Genomic DNA, 20,986 nt, shown 5'->3' on the forward strand with positions numbered 1-20,986 from the left:
GAGGGATGGAAAAGTAGAAAGGTGGAAAACATTTTTGTTTGGTTGAAAAGAAAAGTGATAGGATAGAAAATGTAGTTTATATAAATTGACTAAGAGCATCTCCAGCAGATTCATCAAATTTTTGTACTGTTTAGAGAATGAACATAACTTTTACCTTTATCTACCCATTTTTTCAAATACACATTCCAACAGATTTCTCTATCTCATTTCAATATTATTTTTTCATTCATTATTTATTCTTTTTTTAATAACTACACATCTTCCAACATTTTTTTATTCAACACATCATTATTATAATAGAAAAAATATATTTGAAGAATAAACAGTAGCCCATCAGACTTAATGGGCTACTATTCATAAGCCAAAAAAAAAAAAAGGGGTATAGAGAAGCCGTTAGAGTTGGGTTTTTTTGCCATATTCTCTATTTTAGCTATACATTGATTGCTGGAGATGCTCTTATACCCTTGTTACATAATAGGTAAAAAAATAAATTTATTTGTACTCATTAAATAATATAAAATTTACCAACAATTATATTTTTCAATGAGAAGTGTTACACCCACAACATTTTTCACAATACTTTCCCAACAAAATTTATGTGGAAAGTTATTACTAGTTCTAACTTAAACCCACCACTGAAATTATTTTTTTACTCACCAATATTAACTAATAACAATCTATTACTTTAAATTTATTGTAAAAATATTGTAGTAACATTTTTCAATTAGGATTTTTTTATTTTTTATATTATTTCTCTTTCTCTCATTTCATTTCATCCATACGTTTTTTTTTTCCTCCTCCATACACGGTTGTCCTTATCTCTTTATCTCCCCCTTCTTTTTCTTTCTTTTTTTCCCTCATTCAAGAAGTGCTCTCATTCTCTATTTTTTGTCTCCAGCTCTTGCGGTCTTGCTCTTTGGTTTTTTTTTTCCCCCTTCCTCCATACAAGTTTGTCCTTATCTCTTTATCTCCCCCTTCTTTTCTTTCTTTTTCTCCCTCATTCAAGAAGTGCTCTCATTCTCCATTTTTTTGTCTCTACCTCTTGCGGTCTTGCTCTTTTTTTTTTTTAATTTTTTTTTACTTGATTCCAGAACAAGTGAAGAGGGTAGGTGGGAGAGGGCATTTGTGTAATTCCACGGTGAGAGCAGTTTTCTCTCCACAATTTTCCTCCCGATTTGGGAGGATGCAAATTGTGGGCTCGAGAGAGAAAATTTTCTCCCAGGTTTTCCATCCTTAGCATTTTCCTCAGCATGCCAAACAGTGAAAAACACTATTTTTCACCCTATTTTTCTCTCTTTGTTTTCCATCCTCCCTATTATCCTCCCAACCAAACATAGTGTTAAGGAAAGAGCTCGGAAGCTCTCTTGAGTCTTTCTCTCAAACCCACGGTCAACACACCAAAAGAAGGACAAAACTCCACCTCATTCTTCTATCTACTCTCTCAAAGCAAATAGAACAATCAAGAAGCTCTCTCTTTCTCATACCCACAGGTCCAACACCAAAAGAAAGAAAACTCTCTCAAGCTCTCTATCTCTCATACTTTCGAGTCCAGCCACTAGGAAAGGGGAGATCCTTTCATGCAAGAGTGATTTTATTCCTTCTTGGAACCAGAACTTGGTAAGGGCCTAGCTACTCTCACCTTAGAATCCACAATTTCTTCATTGAACCTTTAGTATTGGTATTTGTGGTTTGTGAAATTAGAAAATTATGAATTTGTAAGTCTCTATATATATATATATATGCTATTTTAAGAAGCTTTGAAACTGTGTTGGTGATTTTTTGAAGGTAGCTTAGGGTTTTTACTAATTAATGATTATATATGATTGAGGAAGTAAGAAAAAGTTAGGATGAACAATTTTGAGGTTACTGCTGGCATTTTTTCTATATTTAACTTTGTTATAAATGGTTAAATGATTTTATATAAGTGTTTTCTAACATTTCTAATGAGTGTATAAAAATCCCCATATGATAATAAGACTATTTGCTATCATTTTATAATTTTACAAGAGAATGTTTCAAAGCTGTCATTGTGACAGATTCTGTGTTTACGCATGGTAAATTATGTATTAAATTGTATTCAATGAATTTGGATGCTAGGGATATTTTCTATGAAAGCTAAGACAAAAATGGTTGTTATGGAAGTGGTCTCACAGAATTTGGATCAATATAAAAATAATGGTTTAATTTCTAAGTTGCATGAAATTCTGCTAGGACAGATTTGAGCACATTGTCTTGTATGATTTTTAGTAAATTATGGTTTTATTTTTTGACTCTAAAATTAATACGGTATTTACTAGACATCTAGAGGAGTGGCTCTATAAAATTTCATGAGGATTGGATGTGAATTGATAGCTCATTTGTATTTTATAATTTAAGTATATGTTGCTGGGACAAACAGTGAACAGTAAGGGACATGCCTAACTTTGAGGATTTAATTCTAAAGTTAGGGTGAATGATTTGAGCTATAATTTATTAGGCTCATCATTTGGTATGTTTGTATCATAGATAAATTTTGTATAACTTGGTTCAAGGTTTAGTACTTAGAGAAGGGATTTTAAACTATCCAACTGTTGTTTTTATGAAGCTGTTTTGTTCAATGCGTTGTATGTTGCCATGTGAGTGTATATGGTTACATGACCATGCTTAAAAGAGTTTATGTTTATGCATGCATTATTGCCCTAATCTCAAAGCACCTTTTGAAATGAGGTTGGCTCTTCTAGAGATATGATATTAATATGAGAATGTTGATTTTTCCTTAGTTTGGTACATCATTTGTTGATGTATGCATTACATGTTTGTGGAAACCTCTTTGAAGTGGGATTAGGATTTCCTTGATTTTAAGAGATAGACTTTGAAATAAATGTGTAAGTTCATGATAATGAATAATTGATAGTAAGTAATAAGTTTTGATATTTGGTTTAGGTGTTCCAATTTCCAAGTCTAAGCTCTTTCGACTGTAAGCTTTCAGTTCCTTTACTTTCAGGTAAGGGATAAGTTATATGAGCATTTGGTAAATCATGAGGTTATTTTAAAGTATATTGTTAGGACATATATGTTTTAACTTGTTTAAGAACATATGTCACTTAGTCATGTAAATTGGCTAATCCTTTCACAAAACGCACTCTGCTTGTAATTGGGTAGTTCTAGGTGTTTTTAATACTTCAAGAAACAATGTTTCAAGGTCAAGTGTTGAAGTCATCAAGTCTGTCCAAGAGAAAGCAAGTTGAAGTGCACAGTTTTTAAAGCTCGACACCTCTCGACAGCTACCTCGACACCTGCTATCTGTCGAGATTTAAAAAAGTCAGATTTCCAATCTGATTTTCTTGGGATCCGTGAATATGTTTTTGGGCCTTCTTTTCTTCTAACCCTAAACATATAAAAGGATTATTTTAAGAGCCGTTTGGTGTGACACAAGTTGCATTATTATTGAGCAATCTCTGTTTAAGCAAATTGTGATCAACAGACGAAGTTCTTGACCTATTTCATCTTCCATTAAGAAGTTGCTGTGTATTTGCACCATAGGGTTTTGTAACCAAGCATCTTCCTGCTATTCGTCATAAAGGATGATCTGAAGAACTTTGCAGCCAACCATTCTTCCTCAGTTGGTGTTCTGAAGTCGCGTACTTGGATCCGCGCATTAGTTAGTCACGTACTTGGGAGCCGTGCATCAAAGGTAGAGACTGTCACTACAGATCAAGTCCAATTGGGTATTGGGGTAAGGGTTCAACTGTAGGTTGGTAAGGTACTTGGGATTCCTTTACTTGTAACCGCTTGATTTGATAATAGTAGAGTTTCAGGAGTGGTGACCTGAAAATCACCCGATGGGGTTTTTGCCATTAGGGGTTTCCCCATTCGTAAATAAATCACCATGTTATTTATTTTCCGCTGCATATTTAGTTAATTGGTGATTTGTTTGTGCTTCCATAAAATTGCATGATTAATTGATTAATTAATTACTTGGCTAAATTAATTAATTAGGGTTAATCACAAGGGATCATTCAGATTGTGACCTATCATATATTATGCATTAAAAGATTTTGATTAGATAAAGATATGACATATAAGCATGTTTCAGATAAAGATATGTTCGTGAGCTTTCAAAACCTTATTTATATGATTTGAGCATATTGATAATATTGCTAATTCCATAAACATGATGTTTAAAGAAAATAATGGGAATACTATTATTGTGAAATGTAATGCAAACTATGAATTTCAGTATGATGTATAAGTAAGAAATGTTTTCTCGTTATGTCCTCTGATGATCTGAACTCTGCCAGTAAGGATTTAATTACTGGCTTTCCATGGAAAATGTTATATGATTGGCCATTAAAAGTAAGATTGGCTCTACTGTACCCACCCTTGTTGGTTACGGCCAACTTGTGAAGGAAGTCAACCGACCCCTATGGTTGAAAATATGTATTATGATGTGATCTCAAGAATATCTAGCATTGTGAGGAATGCTGGATGCCTAGCACTGTGGTGCTAGAAGCCTCCCAAGTAAGTACAGACTTACTAGTTATGGACTAACCAATATGATATGAACAACTATATTATTTTATTGATCATGAGAGAATGATATTGTTTAAATGCATTATGAAAAGTTAAAAGCTCTTATGAAAAGAAGTTTATGATAAAAAGAAAAGTTGTTCTTTAAAGATAAGAGTTTTTGAAGTTCTATTGTGCTTTAAAAATAAAGAATCTGATGAAAATGTTTTAGTGTTCTATAAAAAGTAAAAAGTAGAAGTTTATGTTAAAAAGTCATTAGATATCTGTTCTTCATGAAACGTTAAGTTTTATGATTATAAATGTTATAATATTTTACGAGAAGAAGTTTATGAAGGAAAGTTTTATTATTCTTAAGGATGTTTCTAGTTTAAGACGAAGTTACCAATTATCCGATTTAAGTTGAAATGATTATTTTGTAATAAGAATACATATATGGTGACTTTGTAAGAAATAAAAGAATTTCAATCCGAAAGGTTTTGGTAATATTATTCTAATAAGAAAAAGGAGAACAATTATTTTCCTACGAAGAGCATATAAGTTATTATTATAAATAGTATAAGATACTATGCATGAAAAGATGTTCTCCTATCTGAATATTTATTAAATGATATGATTTGATTTACATGCATCATTATTAAATTCTCATATATCTTACCTTTACTGAGCTGTGTAGCTCACCCCTTCCACTCTTTCAGTCAACATGTTTTATTTTGGAGCAGAGGGAGCCTTAGTCGAGTTTTGGAAGGAGCTAGTTTTAGTTTTGTTGTATAGATCACAAATTAACAATTTTGATGTTTAGCTTTGTAATATTGTATATTTTAGGATCTAATGAAAATTGTGTACCTTAGAGTATTAAGAGATGTATTATGTGGAATTTAGAATTTGAGTAATTGGTGGATTATGTTATTCTTTGAGTACAATGTAGATGCTTTGAATATCAAGTAAAAAGTTATCTCTAGAAGTAAAGAAATAAGAATGAAAAGAAAGAGGAAAGCTTTTGAAAAATTTAAGTTGGTTCTTATTAATATCAGATTTAAGCTTGATATTAGCATGCCGGTCATAGTCACAAATCCGGATTTCAAGTTTGGGGCGTGACAACTCTAGTAGTTCTTGGCACATAGGACTGCAAGGCAGGAGGTGGGAAACCATATAGAGCTTCAAATGGAGAGATTTTCAAGCTAGTATGGAAGTTAGAATTAAACCAAAATTTAGCGAAGGGCAACCATTCAGCCCATTTGTGTGGACTGTCACTAATGAAGGGTCTTAAGTATTACTCTAAACTCCTATTCTCAATTTCTGTTTGACCATCACTTTGAGAGTGGTAAGCAGTGGACATGGCCAAATTAGTACCTTGCAGCCTAAAGAGTTCAGACCAAAACAGTGAAGTGAATGTGGCATCCCTATCACTCACAATGGATGTTGGCAAACCATGCAACTTGAAAACATAATGCATGAATAGAGAAGCTACCTTGGCTGCAGAATAGGGATGAAAGAGAGGTATAAAATGGGAATATTTAGTCAGCCTATCAACCACAACCAAAATTACTTCATAACCTTGGGACTTAGGTAGACCCTCAACAAAATCCAAGTTTACATTTGTCCAAGGGAGTGGTAGGAATCTCCAAGGGTTGAAGCAAACCTACTGGAACAGAAGTCTTAGATCTGATTCTTTGGCACACATCACACTCCCTCACAAAAGCTTTAATGTCTGCCTTCATCCCATGCCAAAAAAATCTCCCTTTTAGCCCTCTGATAAGACTTGAGAACCCTGAATGACCAACCATAGGGCTACTATGAGCCAACTGCAACACTTGAGGTTTCAAAGGGCATTGAGGACCTAAGGAAAATCTGCCCTTGTAGAAAACAAGATTATTCTACCAAGTGAATCCCTTAGGAGCTGAGCCAGCTTAAATGGATGTAATGAGTTGCTGCATAAACTGATCTTGAGAGTAACTATCTCTAAGAATATGCAACCAAGTAGGATCAGGCATTGAAAGAAGTAGTAGACAGCTAACTTTAGGAAATTCCTCATGCTGACTAGATATAGGGATGTAGTCAGACCTCTTTAAGAGGGCATCTGCCACTTTGTTTTCCGCCCTTTTCTTGTATTCAACTATGAAGGCATACCCTAGAAATTTAGCCAACCACTTTTGTTGAGCTGGTATGGCAATTCTCTGCTCTAATAAGAACTTTAAACTTTGATGAACAGTTCTCACAATGAAGGGCCAACCCAACAAATAAGGCCTCCATTTTTTTACTGCAGTGGCCAAGGCAAGCAATTTAGTCTCATAAGCAGACAAATGCAAATGTTTTCCCTTCAAGGCTTGGTTGTGATAAGCAATGGGCCTATGCTCTTGCATCAAAATAGCCCCTAACCCAAACCCTGAGGCATCACACTCAATGATGAAGGGCTTTGAAAAATCTAGAAGAGCTAACACTGGAGGCTAAGCTACTGCAGCCTTAAGCTCGTTGATAGCAAGAAGGGCTTTGTCTGTCCAATGGAAGCCATCCTTCTTGAGCAAATTAGTTAAAGGCTGAGCAATAGCCCCATAATTTTTGATAAATTTTATGTGGTAACCTGTGAGGCCTAGAAACCTTCTCAAGTCTTAGTAGTTTAAGGAATTGGCCACTATTGCATGGCTAAAGTCTTCTTGGGATCAACTTTCACCCCATTACCAGAGATGATATGGCCCAAGGACTCAACCTCAGCACACCCAAACATGCATTTAGATTGCTTAGCATGTAATTGATAAGATTGCAAGACCTCTAACACGATCTTCAAATGAGAAAGATGATAAGCAAAATTAGAACTGAAAACCAAAATATCATCAAAGAAAACCAGAACAAATTTCCTCAAATAAGGCCTAAAAACAACATTCATAAGTGCCTGAAATGTTAAGGGAGTATTTATTAATCCAAATGGCATTACAAGGAACTCATAATGACCCTCATAAGTTCTAAAAGCTGTTTTTGGCACATCCTCAAGTTTCATATGGATTTGGTGATACCCTGACCTCAAATCCAATTTAGAAAAGATGGTAGAACATGCAAGTTCATCTAGAAACTCATCCACCACAAGAATTGGAAATTTATCCTTAATGGTGGCCTTATTGAGTGCTCTATAATCAATGCACATCCTCCAACTACCATCAGCCTTTCTAACAAGTAAAACAGGTGAGGAAAAAAGACTTTGGCTAGGTTGTATTGACTCAAGTTTTAACAATTCATTTACAATTTTTTCAATTTCAGACTTTTGGAAGTAGAGGTACCTGTAGGGTCTTTCACAAACTAGTAGGGTGCCATCCTTTAACACAATCTGATGCTCATGCCCTTGGATTGGAGGTAATCATGTTGGAACTTTAAACACCTTGGGAAATTGAGCCAAAAGGTTTAACAAAGCATCAGGCAGTAAGGTCTTGTCCTCAGAACCAGAACTGGTGACAGCAGCAATGTGGAGAACCAAGCCCTTCTTTTCAACATGAGAAAACAAGTTATCTGCCTTTGAAAAGCTTGAAGGTGACAGATATAGACCTTGCAAGAACACCTCATTACCCAAATAGCAAAACCTCATGGTCAAAAGCTTAAAATCCCATATAATAGCACCCAAAGTACTCTGCTACTAAGTTCAAAGGACCACTGCACACCCCCCTAAATGCAACAAATTGAAATCCACCACAAATGTAAACCCTTGGATAATAATAGTCACTCCATGACAAACCCCTAAAGTCTTGATAATATTGCCATCAGCCACCTTAACTTCTAAAATCTGGGAAGTATCTAATGGTAAATTCAGAGTAAGCAACTCAGCAGCATCCAAAAAATTATGTGTGCTCCCAGAATCAATGAGAGACACAACCTCATGATTCTTGATTCTACTTTTCACCCTCATGGTCTACGCAGATGGATTACCCATTAAAGCATACAAAGTAATCTCAACAGGTACCTTGTCAGTTACTTGCACCTGCTCTTGATGTCCCAACACCACCCCATCTTTCTCCAGCTCTACTAATTGAGCACCTGAACAATGCTCAACATCCACATCCCATCCCTCCAATAAAAACAGCTTTGCCCCTTTACACTTATGACATAAATGCCACTTCATATCACAATTATAACACAAGCCCTGTTTCCTTCTCTCCTCCATCTAGGCATTAGTTAACTTTTGCAAAGGAAGCTTAACCTTAGAATCATTCTTGCTCTCCAACCTAGGCAACCCCAAGATAGAAGGTTTACTAACATCTGTTACAGGTTTGAAAAACTTCCAATTAATGATTAAAAATTCTTCTTGAATCTTAGCTAGCCCAAATGCATCATTAAGGGACTTAGGGACTAACATCCTCACAAGCAATCTAATCTCATCTTTTAGACCACTCAAAAAACAAATAAGTTTATGAGATTTAAACAGCCCTTTAATTCTATTAGAAAGAACTTCAAAGTTACCTTTATAGGAAACCACAGTGGTAGTTTGCTTCAGCCTGGTGAGTGCTTCCATTGGATCATTAGAGGCTAATGTACTAAAACGGGTTTGCAAGGCTCTGATAAAGACCTCCCAACTAGCAAAGTCACCTACTTGTTCAGCATCTTGAAACTAGATGAGAGCTTCTCCCTCAAGATTATAAAAAGCCATGAGTACTTTCTGATGCTCTGGAGTACCATGGAATGAAAAGAACTGATTGGTTTTATAAATCCAACAAGTTGGATCATCACCATGAAACTGAGGGAAGTCCAGCTTTAAGTTCTCGATGGTACCCACTGAAGATGATTTTAGGTTGGTGGCATTCCTAATCTGAAGAGCTCGTGATCCATTGATGGGAGAATTAAGATGCTTTTCTTCATTCTTAGCTATTCTTTGTATAAACGAATTGAGGGTTTGCAATTGCTTCTGAATTTCTTGTAAGGTTTGTTCATGGCAATCCAAACCCTTAGACATCGTGGTGATTTTCTCAATGTTTCGGGAATTGGAACGTGTTTCAGTCATGGTGGTGAATTGAGATCAACAAAGCTCTGATACCAATGTTAAGAATCAAAATGAGGGATTGAATGGTAGATCACTTCGAGGGGATCTAGGGCCTCCAAGAATAGAGCATATGAAGAAATGTAAAGAATTAGGGAAAGGGAAAGAGAGAGAGAGAGAGAGAGGAAGAGATATCTAATATAAGATTATTATTCAATGAATCCTTTTGTAACAATCTGTGTACAATACATCAAATCCCTAACTAACTAACCAACTATTCCCTGACATTAAGTAACTAAATACCTCCATGTAACTAGTGCAGCCACACACGCACACCTCATCATTAGTACACGCACCCCCCTACATCAGTACATGCATTCCCATGCACTAGCACACACGCACACACGCTTGTACCCAATTACAATTGTACAAGAGAGATGCCTAACACACTAGTGCCCACAGTTCGGTGGTCGAAGACTTCACAGCGATCCGGTGGTCAAAGACTCCGCTCTAGGGACTGGTGCCATTGGTCTAGTGTTTGGTGACTTCGCTCAGAAGACCGATACTGTGGCCTGTGACTCCACTCAGGTTATTTGTGTTGGCAATTAATGGCTAGAGACACCGCACCAAGCAACCGGTGGCCAAAGACGTCGCACCGCAACTGATACTGAATGTCTGGTAATAGAAGACATCATTTTGTTGACTGGTGTTGATGGTCCAATCACCGGAGATACCGCTCTAATGAAGATCGTTGGAAGTCCAGTCGTTGGAGCCACCATTCTGACTGCAAGTTCCAGTGATCTAGTTGCCGAACCTTTGTCACCAGTGGCTTCGGTGCTAAGCCATCGGTTTTGGTGGTCTACTTGAAAAATTTTACTTGTCATACCAAACACCTGAAAATATTTTACTTCAAAACAAATAGAACATAAATCAATATTTTTCACAATTTTTTTTTTACAATTGTTACGGTGATAAATTGTCCATATAAGAACCAATAAAATTTAATAATTTAACATTTGTGAAAAATATTGTGTCTCTATTATTATTTATATATACATCCTTCTATTACAGACTTTTTTATAGTAAGTATATTTTCTAGCCATGTGAGATTGACACATCCTACGTGAAAGATATTTGTTCATTGGTATAAAAGTCTTGTTGACGTCATTTTTTATATTAAATTTCAGAGTTATTAATTTTTCCAATTTGACCACCGCGCACCCTTGGTGCGGTGGTCACTCCACAAGTATAAGTGTTTGCAGGGCGTGGGAGCAAGGGCTGAGGTTCAAGTCTCCAAGAGGGAGCTTCACACACATATACACTTAAATTAGGCTAGAGTAGAAATTCTATCTTGTATAAAAAAATAAAAAAAAAATTTCCAATTTGAAGTTATAGAATTATAAGAGCGTTTCAATTTGAAACCTTTATCCATCTTCATTATTCTTGATAGTATAGTAAAGAAAAATGACAAATTTTAATTCATAAGACCTAAGCATAGGATAAACTCTAATGCATTTTTATATAACTTTCTCTAATTTTTGTATATCTACAGTTAGATTATATCATGTCTTTATAATTTCCATGTTTGTTTTAAAAAAATCAAGATAAAAAAAAAATTAATTGTGTTACAAATTCTGTAATCAACTGAACCAAGTTTTTTTCTCCTTTTTTTTTTTTTTTTTTTTTTAAAAAAAAAAAAAAACTGAACCAAGTTTTAATTAGATTTTCCAAAGAAAATGAGTTGGCCAATGTATGATTAAAAGAATGTATTTTTCACTTTTTTATTATATAACAAGTTTTGCAATGAATAAACTATCAAGATTTACAATGATATAAACAGGTAAGAATTAGGTCTAATGTACAGTTGTACTGGACCATTCGGTTGAATTATTTTATTTATAAAAAAATTTAAAGAGAATATATATATATATATATATTTTGTTAAAGTTGGTTAAAAGTGTAGAAAGCTTTCTTGGTCTAGACCTTTGCATATAAAGGTACAAGTACACAAATTTAAATTTAACCTTTCTTAGCTGTTCGTCGTATTAAACAAGTTGATAGTAGGTCGAAATTTCCGGCTCCTTCCCGTGCATCTTGTCTCAGCTTTGAAAAGGCAGGCAACTTCACAGTTCACACCGACCAAAAAAGGAGAACTTGTCATACTGATAAATGTGGAAAAACCATTTCCAACTTAATTAAATGAATGAAACCCATTTCTAACAATTACTAATAAGTAATAATAATTCTTACTCTATGTTGACACTTGACATAGTCCACATAGATGATAGGGTTTTCACTTTTCACTCGAATTGTGGGTGAAATTGTTGTTCAAAGTATAGGATTTTCAGGTGTGAAAGAAAGAAAAGTAACACATTCCAAAAAAGAAAAAGAAAAAGAAAAAGAATAGATTCCACTCAGCTACGAGATCCAAGATTGCAAACCTTGTAACCGGAGGGAGAAAATAATATCTTACTCCTTGATTTATGGAAACCTCAAATCCAGGTCAAAATAGCCAGTCCTAGATGTGTCGTAACTCGTAACCTCAAATTCTAGTCAAACTCGAATAGTGGGATTAGTTTCTGCAAACTTTACCATACATATGCATAAAAGAGGCTTGTAATTTGCAATTCAATAAAGATAACCAGAATTCCCTTTTCCTATTGTTGTGATAATCGTATTATCAAGTCATGTCGGAAGAAACGTTTAAATCACTCCCACTCACGAGCAGTTCAGCCCATCCGTTATACTTCTAAATAGCGATATGATATATTCATAGATTTCATCTTCAAGTTAGAATTTCTATTCTCCAATTATTCCATTATGCTTTTCTATAAAGATCCACAGAAAACTCAGACCAATATTTTGAACTCAAAATCATTTACAATTTTCCATATAATAGTTAACCAACAAAATAAGCCAGTACAGCGTCCGTGGCATTAGTCATTGTTAGTTCATTGTTCTTCAAAATTGCTCCAAAAGCCAATTTGAATTAACAAAGAATCCTCTCTCTCAAGAGGAAAATGTATATGGCTCAAGATGAAATCATGCCCCCGCAAGCAGCAGCACAAAATGAAATTTAAACCAGATCAGCATATCATGCCAGATGCAAAATGAGGTTACCCTACAGTGAACAATGTTAAGCACCATATCTACAGCCAGTTTACTTCCAGACTCCAGAGTAATCTCATCCACACAAAGACAACGTGGGGGTCAATAGTTTATTCATGCTTCCCCTTTCTGTTCATCAACTCATGGTAGTAAAGAAGCACACACATAGGTTGACCAAGAATACAGAACATGAACCAGAAGATCATATTTCCCACCTGCCATAAAAGGAAAAAGACCAAAAAGGGAAATAAATAAATCAGATGAATGGCATATGACGTTGGGGGCTCAGAAATTAAATGGGCTAAGATAAGGTTGAACAAAATTCTTCTAAACTGGCTTACCATTGAGTTTCTGAACTTATTCTGCAGGTAGTTAGTTATCAGAACCAGGGGAACCTATTCAAGAAAGCAAAGAACACAGGAATAATTTTGATTAACCTCATGTCAAGCAACAGGTTGTGCAGTAATAGAACATGCCTAATTCTATGAACACTGTCAATATTCTTCTCTGTGTTTTTGTTTATAGGCGTCTCTATGTGGATATAACTTCTAACATAAAGGTCAATGATCCTAATAATGGAGGTAGAAAAGTGAAGCATTAGAAGTCATAATATTATTACCTGAATCATAATTCCGAAAAATGCCCAAAACTTGAATATGTGACATGGAACAGCAATACATATCTGCAGACAGATCAAACAAAATTACATTCCATCATAAGTAAATCGACATGCTTGAAGCACTACAACTACTAAACAAGGAAATCATCACATATTTGGGTTGATATGTATAACTAAATAAGCATATCTGGAATTCCATCCCAACTATGAACTGCAAATAAGTTACTTACTGACAAGTTTATCTAAGCATGAATACAAAGGGCGCAAGCATGTAGATGGGTTAAACCTATGGGTAAATCACTTCAAGTGACTTCTCACAGTGGTGATTACAATGGAAGATCACCATGAGGAAAGTTCTAGCTCAAAAAATTAAGCTACCATCTTTAAAAAAAAAAAATTAAAAGTTTGAACATGCAAATGGGTTAAACCTACTGGTAAAATCACATACAAATGACTTAACAGCGGTGATTCCTATGGCTGAGCATCATAAGGAAAGTTTTAACTCAAAAAAGTTTGGCTACTATCTTTCAGAAGGTTAGTGGTCGTATTGTGGCAATGAACATTGTTCTACCCTTTTCACAGTACAGGATTGTTAGATTGCCTATGCAGTATCTCTTAATTTTGTCTCCTTTGCCTCCATATATATTATAGTAATTAAAACTCTCACTCTCATTGCCATTTAAAAAAAAAAAAAAAACATTTATATCTTCTTCCCTTCTCAAAACATGCACTTAACAACTAAAAACCTGACAAACAAAACAGGAAAAATAGGATGACTTTATTGTTGCTGATGTCAGCAACATTTTCCATTTGACTTTTTGGGGAGGGGATGGGTGATGTTAGCAACTTTACCATTTGCCAAAGAGAAAGACCAAAAACAACATTAGTATAAATTGTAAAAAAGGACATGTCAATTCAAGAAGTAACGGAGAGTATGATTTCAGATAGAATAAAATAAAGGAAAAGAATATATATGGCTGATCCTAACTAATCTTTTGAAATTCCATAGCTGACCCCAAAAATTTTGAGACTAAAGGGTTTGTTGTTATTGTATAGTTTCTGATTATAGATGTCCCAGGGGTCAAAAGCTCTAGGTTTGGCTCCTAAGATCCAACTATGATTTTTCCCCATGAATAAAAAAACCTAGGGAATTTTTTTTTTTTTTTTTTCCAGTAAAGATGAAATATTTGAGTGTTCATGCCTTTTATGTGAGAGGAAAAAACTATCATGCCCATAAAATAAAAATTAAAGACAGGAGCAAAACCATTATTATCTATTTCATACACCAGCTGCAAACTACTATGATGTAAGATATCAAATAACATATTCCTATTCCCATGTCCTTTACCAAAAAGTGCTGAAAGACAGATTTGTTATTAGAAACATGCAACCTGGGATCAGGGGAGAAGAAAGAAAGAGAGGGATGGGGGGAAACAACATACCTCATGGAATACCGCAGAAACAAGGAAGGCAATTACAACAGCAACTCCCTGAATCAGAAACAAATAATTAAATCAAGAAACATTTCAAGACTATGAAGTATCAACAGGTGGGACAAAGAGAATTCACGTTACTAAAATTTTGGTCATAATCACAACAATTACTCTCTCTATCCCATATTGTTGGTCCTGATTAGGAAAACCAGCACTTTAAGGAAACATAATAATTAAAAATATATAAAGTTTCAAAACTTTTCTCTCTAATTTAACTCTAATGAAATCGGATATTAACTTTTTAAATAAAGTAAATGATACGTTAGGAAATTTATCAATATTAATATAGAGGAGTATTACCAATGAAGCAAAATCTCAGAGTCACTACCTTTATTGAAGCAGATAAGAACAGAGGTTACTTACATACATTCCTTTTAAGTTTGAAAGCGTTCATATAATTACATGATATCTAAATTTGATTTAGGTACGAGAAAATTTTAAAGGGATGTTAATGTTAAGAAAACAAAGATCAACATACATAATAGAATATATTAATGGAAAATGGAAGTTTTCCCATTTTTGGTGTTGTGGAAATGAGGGAGGATAGAAATGGGAGTGGGTGGAGTTCTCCACCCGGGCCCACCAAAAGCCATGCTCCCAAATTGGGAGAAAAAGGTGGAGAGAAAATAGTTCTTGAATGAAATTTACTATTTTGCCACTAATCTAATGTAATAAGGGTGTAATAGTAAATATATTCAACCAACTTTTCTATCCTTTCACCTTCCATCCTCTCTACCAAATACACATGAGGTAAATTTAAAACATTTTATATTCTTCATACATTTTCTAGTCTCACTTTTCCAACCTCCCAACCAAACAGACCCTAAAGGATGTATCTACGATTGTCTCAAAAAAATAATTAGTGAACTGTTAGGAAAACTGATAACAAGATCAACCATGTCCACCAGCCTTTTCTATTGCCTAGATGGTTAGTAGCCTGTGTTGCTATCCAGACTTTGGAAGGATGGTAATAATAAGATCAACCGTATCAAGTATGATGCCATTAAGGAAACTAGCTGTGAAGCTGTGAATCTCATAATCATTGGCGCATACAGAGATACTATCATATATTTTTCCCTTATGAGAGACTTTGTAAATCAAACAACAAATATCCCAGAAGATAATAACGATGAAAAAATTACAGAGATATCATACATAGATAAATAACATTGTAAAAAGAGACATTCTTTCATGCCAAGATATGTTCATCAAGCACCAATTACAATTTAAGGTGAGATCGGTCAATTACCTTTGGTATCCCATTCCGCAAGCATGGAAAATAGATATGGCGAATCATCCATTTATGAACAGGCTGAAATATAAACAAATCAATCATTACTACACTTGCTTTCAGCTAAAAATCATTACTACACTTCTTCTTTTTTTCTTTTCTTTTTTAAAAAAAAACTAATGTGCATTAGTACATTAGGAAATCAGTCTTCATAACATTAGGCAAAAAAATATGAAATGACAGATACGAAACCACAAAAACACTTGCTTTTTTGCAAACAGTTCCTGCAGTGAACATATTAAACTTATTGTTCAAACATTTTCACATCATCCAAATGCGACAATCTTTTTTCTGTCAGAAAATAAAAGATAGATATTCAAGATCATTTTTTTAGAGTCAATACCTATCAGGCTGAATATAAAGTACAAGAAAGAACATCATAAATGAATAAAGAATTCAAAATTTGCAACCTATCAGGATGGGCATTCCAAAAGAGAGTGAAGAAAAGCCAAATAAAGAATAAGTAACTACTAAGAGAACCTACATTTTTTTTTTTTTTGGCTTGAAATAAGAGAACCTTCATAAGTAACTAGTACACATAAAAGCTGACACTTGAGAAAAGAAACTTACCATATTCCACATTCTCCAGTACTGATGACACCCACAGAGATCCATGCAAGAAACACAAATAGTTTACAGGTTCTCTTCAACATAGCCTTGTAGAAAAACACAACCAAGGAACACAAATTTCAAGTTACAAAAGATACCTCTTCAACCGTTTTTGCATTCCACCAATCTTTGTAAAACTCGCGATCACCAAATCGAAGAAGTTCAGCCAGTATATTTAACCTAAAATTGCAGGCTTCAGCTAAGAATAAGCTAATCTCAAAAGTAATATGATTCTCAATAATCAAAAGCTTATATAGCATCATCTTGATTTTAAAATAAGGCACCCCTCTGTGAGTATTGTGTGTGTGTGTGTGTGTGTGTGTGAGAGAGAGAGAGAGAGGACAGTTTTGCAGCTTAAAAATAAACATTTTGTACAAAGCGTATACATAAAATGTCAATATGACATCTCCATCTAGTTTAGAAGAGTATATCAAATCAGCCTGTCTTCTTTCATTTATCTCTTGTTCTTTTTTTGGGGGAAGTACAGGTTTTACACAAGGTGAACACCACTCAAATCCATCAATTACAGAACTCCAATTTACACTATAATACGGCCACAAGCATAACAGTATGGTTATGACCAATTTTTCCACAGAAATTGGCCCCAAAGTTTGATAAAAATTTACGAAATTACTGCTATCTAAATGTTTATGACATTACTAAACCAAACTTTTAAGAAAAGATATTCACTAAAAAAAATTGAAATATGGCTTCATGAAATAAAGAAGAGTAGACACACCAGAGGTGAAATAAGCAGTAGAACATGCAAAGCCACACGTATAAATTTGGAACTGAAAGCTTCAGAATCCTCTCTATGGCATATAAAAGGTCCCCTTTCAAGGGATGTTGTGAATTCTTGACAATAGGATTAATATACTGCAGGATTACCAACAAAATCATGTCAGAATATCTCTAGCAATTTTTCTAAAGAAAAGAAAGAGCAAGAAATTCTAATTTCAAATAATGAAGAGCTGCTTACTTGTTCTATTATGAATCCCATAACTCCTGTAAATATTATTAACTTGACAAGTTGACGAGCCACCCAACCCTTCCGAATGCATGCGGTACGAGGATAGCTTGGCTATAGTGACAAACATCAACACAAAGGTCAAAGGAAGTTATTACTCACCCAGGAGAACTGCAGACATTCAGCTAGCACATAAATTATACTACGGTCAAAATTTTCCTCCAAACTGGGTTGGAGGAATCTCCTTCAACCCATTGCATGGTAGTTCATAACACCATTCACGTGTATTAAATCACATGATTCATTAAAATATTCAAAAAAAAATCACAGGACTATTAAGTAGGTTATGTGACTATAAATACATGTTAATAGTCTTTTCAAGTTTCCACATTGCGGGTTGAAGGCACATTCCTCCAAAATGCTCTCACTTGCTGAGCAATGCCTGGTACTGATATAATTGCAATTAAAATCTTGAAGTGCAATTACCTGGTAACATAAGGTTGGGGCAACCATGAAGTAAGCCAAACACTCAAAGTCAACACAGTAAGAACAATCCATATTCAGAGTACTGGCCAGGACATCCCCCTAACATCATGAATACATTCAAAAAATCATTCACCACCCATCAGAAGGATTTCTGCAGGATATTAAACATCTATCACAGAAGAAAGGAAGAGAGAGCAAGAGAAATATAAACTTTTTTTATATATACTAATGAAGAGAACATAAAATGTGCTTCGATAGATTTTTAATGGTGAATTGATTAGGGAACCAAGGTTTACTATGAGATAGTTGCACAGCTTCCGCCCTATTATTCTCAATTACCACCTTAACACCTAGATATATTTAGCATTGCCTCTACATAAATATAAACTTTTACAAGAGAACCAACAGAACTTTGAGTAGGCATAAACATTAACACACTTTTTGCCTTCCTTAATATATTGTTTATGCAAGAGAGTTTTTTTGAGTAATAATTATAAACAAACTTTTCAAGAAAATGTCCTGTACCTTTTCAATTGATTTGGCAAGTGCTCTCATATCATAGCTTGTATGAGCATAAGACACTAATTTTAACCATACGATGCTGGCAAAGAGCATCAATGTGACACCAGATAAAACAGCAGAATCGCACCTGCACAGTTTAAAGTCATAACTGAATTGACTTCCACAGTATCCTTATCAATGGAATATTGGCATGACCAAGGACACATAGGGAAAAAGTCCAAGATCCACTTATTAAATTACCAATATAATTCTTTGGCATTGTTCACAGACAAAATGATCATACTTCCCAAATAAATTAATAGTCACAAAACACCAGAAATTTGGATGATGTGCAAGAGGAGATGAAGGGTTAAATGGGCAAGAAAAAAAAAACTCACCTTAGAATAACAAAAACTGGATATAAAACTGAAGCTGTGGTGATGATTATATGAAGTAAAACAACAACCTGTAATATTAAAGTAGAAGTTAACTTTTGAGGAGTCCAGCGTCTTAAATCTCAAACTTAATATGTAAAGAAAACCCAAGTACCCAAATGGCAAGAAAAATTCTGTGGCTACAATTCACTTTCATTGTAAAGAAAAACTGTTGATCTGCAACAACTAAAGTTGGATAACTTACAGGTTCAGAGATATACTTCTGCTGTACTAACTTTTCCACAATAAAAGAGGCAGCTGGGAATATTGGCAGTGTAAGACTGCAATAAAAGAAAAATAAACAATATACAATAAATTCTGGGACAGATGCTAATTGGAGTAAATAAAACAAGAGCAAATTCTGTAGTGAATAATACATTCTAAGAGTAAATAAAAAATTTAGGATCGAGTACAAAAATACAGAATCATTACCAACACATAAAAAGGGGCCAGTCACTCAACGATCTTGAACTAAACCAAAAACCAGTCCTAATTAACCAACCATACTGCAACAATAGTAAAAAAATAAAAAATAAATAAATAAATTAGTAAAATTATAATTAAAAAAAATAAAAAATAAAAAAACTAACCTCTTTTTCAAATTTTTTTTATTAAAAAAAAAGGGTCCCAAACCTTCATAAGATTCTCAATGATAAGTCTGCTATTTACAGCAACAAGCACCACTATACAGAGATTGAAGAGACCTGCATGACTCTGCATAAAATTTAAACCAAAAACTTTAGGATAATATTGAATAAAATTTATATGTAACAGAATGTAATTAAATCCTAATAATACAAATCTAAATCAATCTAAAATGTAGCTAGTGACTATAACTCCAGGAAGAAAATCAATCAACCACAAAAACAGCAACTTGATTTGCAAATTCATCATTCAACCGCTACAATTCTCACCAAATTCAACACTGGAATTCAAAAACCTGAGCAATTTTCAAAATTTATATGTGAAGAAGAAGCCGGCTAAAGAAGCTGGCTGTACCTGTCTGAAGATAGCGTCGGAGCTAAGCGGACTCTCCTTGTTTTTCCGGTGTGCAGGAGCCGATGGCCGATACGCGAGTTTCACCGCAGCAAAATCGGTTCCGCGATCGTCAACGTTTCCAATCTTATTATCACCATCGCCGCCGCTGCCATTTCCAATAGTAGTCGGCTTCGCCGACTCAATTACGGCGGTTCTCTGATTCCTATCATCGTCGTCGTCTCTGACGGCCGAATTATCGGAGGATTCCGGTAAGCTCGTTTTGGATGTTGAATCCGACACTTCCCTGACAACCGTGGCGCTAGGCCTCCTTCGAACATCCGAGCCGACCTGAGGGATCGTCGTCGTCGTCGTCGTAGTCGTGGTGGTGGTCATCGATGCAGTCGCCGTTGTGCCGGTGCTTTCCGGCGTATCGGAAATCGCCATTGTACAAAACCGTGTCGTGTCAGTATCGTTTCAGAGATAAGGGAGGCAAATCGCACAAAAGGTAATATTTTAATGAAGTTTATAGACGCAGAGAGAGAGAGAGAGAAAGAGAGAGAGCTAAAAATTAAATATCATTGACTGCATATAAATACTACGAGTTAAGAAGATACGATGATGAGGGGTGGGGGCACGAAATTTCGAGAAGTGTGAATGAAAATGAATGAATGCGTGGGGAAGTGTAGCGGTTTTTGTGGAAAAGAAAAGGAAAAAAAAATGCTGATGATGGAAGGAAAGAGCGGTGGGGTAGAGCTGTGCTGTGTGTAGCGAGTCCAAGGGAACAAAAATCAGCTGCTTCTGCTTAATTGGACGATGGATGGATGGGTAAGTGACTCATGCCATGCCCTGGGGTACAGTGCTTTTGTTTGTTTGTTTTACTACTAGTTTTTTCGGAGGAGAAGACGTCGCAATACTCACACAAAACACAAACTATATATATAGTCTAAATATTATTAAGAGAAATGACACGTTCGTCGTATTTGTTATTAGTTGCTATTATTAGAACTAAAAAATAATTTTAGTATTATGTTTAAATT

The 20,986-nt window shown here is 34.9% G+C and overlaps 1 protein-coding gene across 1 annotated transcript; it reads right to left on the bottom strand.

Annotated features, from left to right (window-relative positions):
• Positions 1-12,300: 12,300 nt before the first annotated feature.
• On the bottom strand, positions 12,301-20,812 carry LOC112002203 (diacylglycerol O-acyltransferase 1). Its single transcript, XM_024034358.2, has 16 exons — positions 19,971-20,812; positions 19,605-19,685; positions 19,404-19,477; positions 19,177-19,252; positions 18,936-19,003; positions 18,562-18,685; positions 18,037-18,135; positions 17,563-17,664; positions 17,323-17,459; positions 16,682-16,763; positions 16,545-16,565; positions 15,933-15,995; positions 14,633-14,680; positions 13,191-13,253; positions 12,913-12,966; positions 12,301-12,786 (listed from the first exon to the last, which is right to left on the bottom strand). The coding sequence occupies exons 1-16, from the start codon at positions 20,391-20,393 to the stop codon at positions 12,682-12,684; spliced, it is 1,620 nt and encodes a 539-aa protein (XP_023890126.1). The 5' UTR covers positions 20,394-20,812; the 3' UTR covers positions 12,301-12,681.
• Positions 20,813-20,986: the final 174 nt, after the last annotated feature.

This window comes from Quercus suber, unplaced genomic scaffold, assembly GCF_002906115.3.
Source record: "Quercus suber isolate HL8 unplaced genomic scaffold, Cork oak 2.0 scaffold_274, whole genome shotgun sequence".
Lineage (NCBI taxonomy): Eukaryota > Viridiplantae > Streptophyta > Magnoliopsida > Fagales > Fagaceae > Quercus > Quercus suber.